The following is a 6,239-nucleotide window of genomic DNA, read 5'->3' on the forward strand; positions in this document are numbered from 1 at the left end:
TATATAAGGAGAATAAGATTCAATTTACCTTTGAAATTGACAAGTGGCTGATCCAAACTGTACTCCATTATGTAATTGTTGAAACTATCACATCACAATTTTATGTGACAAAACTAATTCAGCTATGGGAGCATGTTCTCTGTCCAGGAGCACATCTAGGCGCAGGCAGCATCCAGACACACGAAGCAGGACAGAAATGAAATTGTGGGCATTCACGGATCGATCATTCACCCACCCCCAGATGTCTGGACGCACCCTATGCCCGATGCAGAGTACTTTATTCCTTCAGCTATATAGGAGGACCCTTTACAAATCAAGCAAACTGATCTTTCGGATCAATTGACTTTTCCTTGTGTTTTATTAGCACTTTAAAATTTGTTTGAAGCACTGTTAAAAATTATCTGAGAGTGAGGTTAGCAGAATAACAACTCCAAATATAGGGGAAAAGTCCCTTCATCATTAGCCATACCTCCATCAAATTACTCCCCTTGCTCGCTCAGACTATTTTGAATACCACAATTACCCCTTGAATCTTTCTTTTCATCACTTCTGCTATCAGCAAACCAAATTAACAGTCCGAGGCAAAGGTATCAATTTATTCCTGAAAATCACAGCTAACTAACACAATCGGTGTCTAGTGATTTTGATATCCTCAGACATCGCCTTTGAAGAATTTGTGGGCGATCTGTAGCGGGAGGGTTCAACCATGACCAAAGGAAATCTGATCTCTTTACAACTCATGCTGAAACTGGTAGTACTGACTTACTATATGGCTGAGTTTTCTCTCTCAACTATTTGAATGGAAAGGCATTGGAATTCTTTGGCGGTACATTTAACGGTAGCTTTTGTTTGACTGCAGGGTACGTCTTCCCGGTAGAAGTGGAAAACCCTATGGGTTTGGTTCTCTCCACAATTAACTAACTTATGGGAGAGGGTTGGACATGCTGCCAGCTTTTGGTAAACTAACGTTATACACCAATCATAGAGATGGACATAAGGGGTAAGGGGTTCTTTTCAAATGGAAGAGGAGACAGGATGACACATTGGTGGGCACCATGGAGTCGGATTCAGCTTTTTACCTTAACTTATTAAAGCCATATCTTTGACAATGATGGTTAAGCTTTACAGGAAGACCAAGCCAAATAAAACATAATACTAATTAAACAAGAAGGAAAATGGTTGGGCATGCTGCCAGGTTTCTAGCATATGTCATCCTCTCTCCTCTTTTGAAAAAGACCCACTTGCCCTCCTTCGTCCAGCTCTATGATTGATGTATTCTGCTAGTTTACTGAAAGCTGATGTCATACCCAACCCTCTCCCTTATGAGAATTACCCTAAATTAAGGGGTAATTTTGGTATAAAATACGTTTAGCCATTTAAGGGACTAACAAAAACTCCCCCCCCCCTTTTTTATTTGTTGATATTATTGAATTTCCCCTTCATATAAATTCAAAGACCCCCTCCATGAAACAAACCCAATTTATTTTCTCTCTGTTTTAGTTTCACCATGACGCACCCTATTCTTTTGCTTGGACTTCTAATAGTAGCGTACGTTAGTGTAAGAAATATGAAGATTTTCCATTATCAATCATTTCAAAGTGGCTATTACTTGTTCCTAATTCAACTTTTTTATTTGGTTGTTATTTTTCTCATAACAATTGCAGGATTCTCAAGCTGAAAATGCCTTCTTACAATATTGGGAAGAGCATATTGGTCTTCCACACCCTCCACATTGGTTTGTTGCAAAGGCTTCTCCCTTAAGTCTCCATCAGGTGATAATGTTTATGAAACTTATAGAGGAAAATGAATTGGCTTTCCACCTGCGTTCATTCTGTATGCAGGCTAATGTTGCTTGCTCTACAAATGCATTGATGAAGAAGACAATCTATGACAAAACCCTGCCACCAATAATCCAATGGAAGAATCTCAAAATGACATATGAAGGCCTTCCAAACAAAACACCATTATCGATTGCCAGCCAAGGGGGATTGCTATTTTTCCGGGAGTCAATGGTGAAAGAGGGAAATTTCATGTCTATACCTGATCTAAGGGACCCATTGTCTTATAAATCATTTTTGCCGCGTCCTTTAGCTTCAAAAATCCCATTTTCTTTTACACACATCAAGGAATTGAAGAAGATTTTTGGTGTGATGGATAATTCAAACATGGATGAGTATATTCAAGACACCCTCAAGATATGTGAGAAAAGCTGCATTTGTGGCGAACAGTGCACCTGTGCGACTTCCGCCGAGGATCTCATCGATTTTGTTGTCGAGAAATTAGGGCACCATGTACACATATGGAGTACTGAGAACGTTGAAGGATCCTATGAGAATGTTACAATTGGAGCTATGAAACTAATATATGGAAACCTCTCCGAACCACCAGCCTTATGTCATAGTCAACCATTCCCATTTCAAGTCTACTATTGTCATATTTTAAAAACAGTAAAAATATATGCAGTTGATATACATGCTCGGAAGAAGGTGAATCATGCAATCATGGCATGCCATTATGATACATCAACTTGGAATCCAAACCATCTTGCTTTCAAGTTGTTGGGTTTTGGTCCAGGCCTAATTGAAGTGTGTCATTGGATAAACAAGAATGGAGTGGTCTGGACAAAAACTCTAGATTGAGAAGCATTTGAAGATTTGATAGTTCTATGATATGTGTTACATGTAACTGCTAATGATATTTTAAGGATAAATAATGACCTTTTTTTTTACCTTCATTTTATTTCTTCCAAGTTTCAATATAGTTTGTTCTTCAATTGTCCAACATAATAGATAAGAATCTGAAATGAAAAGCAAATTTTTTTCCCACAAAGTTTTAGCTAGACATTCTTAGTCATCTAGAAAAAAAACTCATACAAAAGTAATTATTTGACATAATATTTTACCTTCTTCTTTTTGCCCTACAAGACAGAGTAATGGGAAACGTTAATGAGACTTCAAAGAATGGAGAGGAGAGATAGTGATTCGAAGCACAAGAACAAACATGGGATTACATGCTAAAGGAATGCTTAGGGAAGGGCATAGCCCTATGTAAGAGGCTGGTTCAGGTTTACGTACGAGACGTAAGCCATTGAGACGAGGCGCGCAGATGGAATCCACTTCAAAGTTGGAATCTTTCTGTGCATCTCATGAATGTGCAAGATGGTTCTTGTACGTGAACCTGAGCTTGTCTCTGCCAGCCCTTCACTCCTCAAGTCAAGAAAGGTAATTTTAATATGGTGATTTACACTCTTTTGCAATCAATTTCACTAGAGCGCCCGCTGCTCTAGCTAATTATCCACCTTTTCCAAATTTGATTTTTATTAGGGGTGCAAGTTTGGTCTTGTTGGCCCAAACTCGCCTGGCCCGCCCTAAGCCCGAATAGGGCCTAGACTGAGATACCATGGCCCTAAGGGCGAATCAGGGCTGAAAATTTCTAGCCCTGGATTAGGGTCAGGCCGGGCTAGGGTTGAGGCCTCGGGCTAAGCCCAACCCTGTTTTAAGTTAATACTATAAAATATATATATATATATATATATATATATATATATATATATATATATATATATAGTAAACTTTAAACGTGACACACAAGGGTGGTGCACCCCTGGCCCTCTTTTTTAAATGTGACACTGCGCCCAAGCAAGCACTGCCACCCGTGAAATGGCCGGTGCACCCCTGGACCTTTCCGCCTTTCCAGAGTGGTGGGCCAGTCATTTCAAGTGCAATTGTGCCTGTGCATAGGTACATGCTGCGTCGCTCCCAATATATTATGAAGATAATAAGTGATATAATATATTTTATTATAGAGTTATTTTATGTGACACACATTTTGCTAAATAATATATGGGAAAAAGATCTCTACTTGGTGGTGTTTCCTATGCCTCTCACTGGGCACCGTGAGGTGATGCCTCTGCCTCCTAGGTAGATACCCAGGCGTGCTCCCCCATCGGCCCAGATGCTTGTGTAGAGACTATGCCACCAAGTAGAGATCTCTTGCCCATAATATATTATGGGAAAAGAAATGCTAACTAGTGTTGTAATGCGGCGTGTACCTGCGCCCAAGAAGGAATAGCCGCACGTGAAATGATCGATGCACCCTTGGTCCTTTCCGCCTTTCCAAAGGGGTGTGTCAGTCATTTCACATGCGGTTGTGCCTGGGCACACCGGCATCGGTACACGCTACGCTGCAGCACCGATTAGTGTTCTTTCTCTCAATATATTATATATAAAGATAATAAGTGATATAATATATTTTATTATAGTGTTATTTTATGTAAATTGATAATTTTCTCCCTGGCCTAGCCCATGCATCTCCCTACTCCCTCCCTATGATCATGGCCAATTAGGGTCAGCCTGAGGGCAGGTCAAGATTGGATTTTTCAGGCCCTAAATTAGGGTTGGGCCGGGTCTGAGCTTGGGCCCAACTAAGGGGACTCAGGATTGGGTTAGGGTTTTAAAAAAACCCGACCCAACCTGCCCTGTTGCAGCCCTAATTTTTATATTTTGTATAGTCATGTCTAAGGGCATATCGGTTGAAGTAGATTATTCTTTTGATCTATCAAAAGCCCGACTAAGTATGGCTGCCTAAAAACTTTATGGGACAAACAGTTTCTTTTAATTTCAGGTTGTTATCAAGAAAAAAACCAATATGAAAGCAATTATTTGAGATAATATTTTTTGGGAAAAATTATGTTTTCTATCCCTGTAGTTTGAATCTATTATGTTTACCATCTTTAAAAATTTCTTAATTACAGCCGTACCCCTGAATGTTACTGTGTTAATCTTAAATTTGAAAAGACAGTTTTTCACTTTTTCACCCCTGTAGTTTGAATCTTGAGAAAATTATGTAGCCCCTCTGTACTTTATCTTAATTACATGTTCTTCCCCTTGGTTTTCCCGCCTTATATATTGACCCTTTATGATTGACGGTGTTAGGGTGTGGTTAGTTGATGGTTTGAAAAGATAATATTACCCTTATTCTAAAACACCACAAGCAGAATTACAATGATACCTATTTCATCATCTTCAACCTTAACACCCATTATTTCCACCACCACCACCGCCATCACTACAGTAGCTGGAAATTTGATTAACAACAGGACTCCAGCGACTTGTTGATCTGCTACTCATTCTAGTGAAATAGACCATATATATAGCTTACGATCTCAAGAGGGAAAAAAAAAAGGTTTTTGTTTCCAATGGAGATTTTGCCGGTTTTGGGCACAGAGAAAGGAGGTTTGATGATGAAGAGTTGTCGAGTCCTGATTCGTTGGAGAAACAGAGGAAGGAAATGGAGAAAGAGTAACCCTATTTCTTCTGTAACAGTTGAGGTTAGTTTCTTCAATTTTCGTCCTCTTCTCTCCAAAGCTTTTCTACACTCGGAATCATTGCTTATAATCCTTTCCCATTTTTATGTTCTCAAAAAGCCGCCATCCCTAGAGTTCCATTTTCTTCCATTTGAAGGGCAAAACAAAACAAAACAAAAAACAAAAAATATCAAAATGAGACGAATTTAGGTTATATTTGATAAAAATTTCAAGGAATCAGGAAGACCCACTTTCATTTGAATAATTTTATCATACATCCATTCAGTTTGTGTTTTTCTTCCTTCTTCGATTTTTGAACCCACTATCCAAAAAAGCAGAAAAAAGCTAAATAGGTTCTGAATCTGTGAGTTTTTGGATATCCATGTTCATGACCAGATCAATCACGGGCATGTTGAGATGTTAATCAAGCTCTTAAATGTAATCCCTTGGAAGAGAAAAGAGAGTTGTTCATGTGTCTTGCCCGGTTTCTCTTTGCAGTCCGAAGCTCTTGTCGTCATTCGCAGAGAAGTGCAAAGCGATAAGAATACGGGCGGAGGCATCAATCGCGGAATCATCGGTGGAGAAGATCCCGATCTCATCATCTCTCCTCCTCTGATTCAATTTCAGAACTGGAGGAGCGTATTAGGGAGTTTGGATAAGAAGAATATGGACTATGAAATAAAAGCATACCTCTTGCAACAGTTGGGACAGTTACAGAACCTCCGGATCTCGAAATTGATGGAGAAATCTTATGTGAGATACACATTGTGCCTGAATAACCCAAAAGAAGGGTAATAAAAATGTGAATTTATCCATGATGATGTGGGTGGGGGTGGGTGGGGGTGGGTGGGATTGCAGCATGAAGAAGAAGGGTATTGTTGGGTTCAGAAAAGTTTGATTCAATGTCAAAATCAGAGGTTGCAGGAGCATGGTG

General features: G+C 39.5%; 1 protein-coding gene across 1 annotated transcript; it reads left to right on the forward strand.

Moving 5' to 3' along the window:
* The first annotated feature begins 1,473 nt into the window (after positions 1–1,473).
* LOC122640645 (polygalacturonase non-catalytic subunit AroGP2-like) lies at positions 1,474–2,686 on the forward strand. The gene is made up of 2 exons (XM_043833870.1): positions 1,474–1,558; positions 1,665–2,686. The coding sequence occupies exons 1-2, from the start codon at positions 1,508–1,510 to the stop codon at positions 2,637–2,639; spliced, it is 1,026 nt and encodes a 341-aa protein (XP_043689805.1). The 5' UTR covers positions 1,474–1,507; the 3' UTR covers positions 2,640–2,686.
* Positions 2,687–6,239: the final 3,553 nt, after the last annotated feature.

Source organism: Telopea speciosissima, chromosome 9 (genome assembly GCF_018873765.1).
Source record: "Telopea speciosissima isolate NSW1024214 ecotype Mountain lineage chromosome 9, Tspe_v1, whole genome shotgun sequence".
NCBI classification, from domain to species: domain Eukaryota; kingdom Viridiplantae; phylum Streptophyta; class Magnoliopsida; order Proteales; family Proteaceae; genus Telopea; species Telopea speciosissima.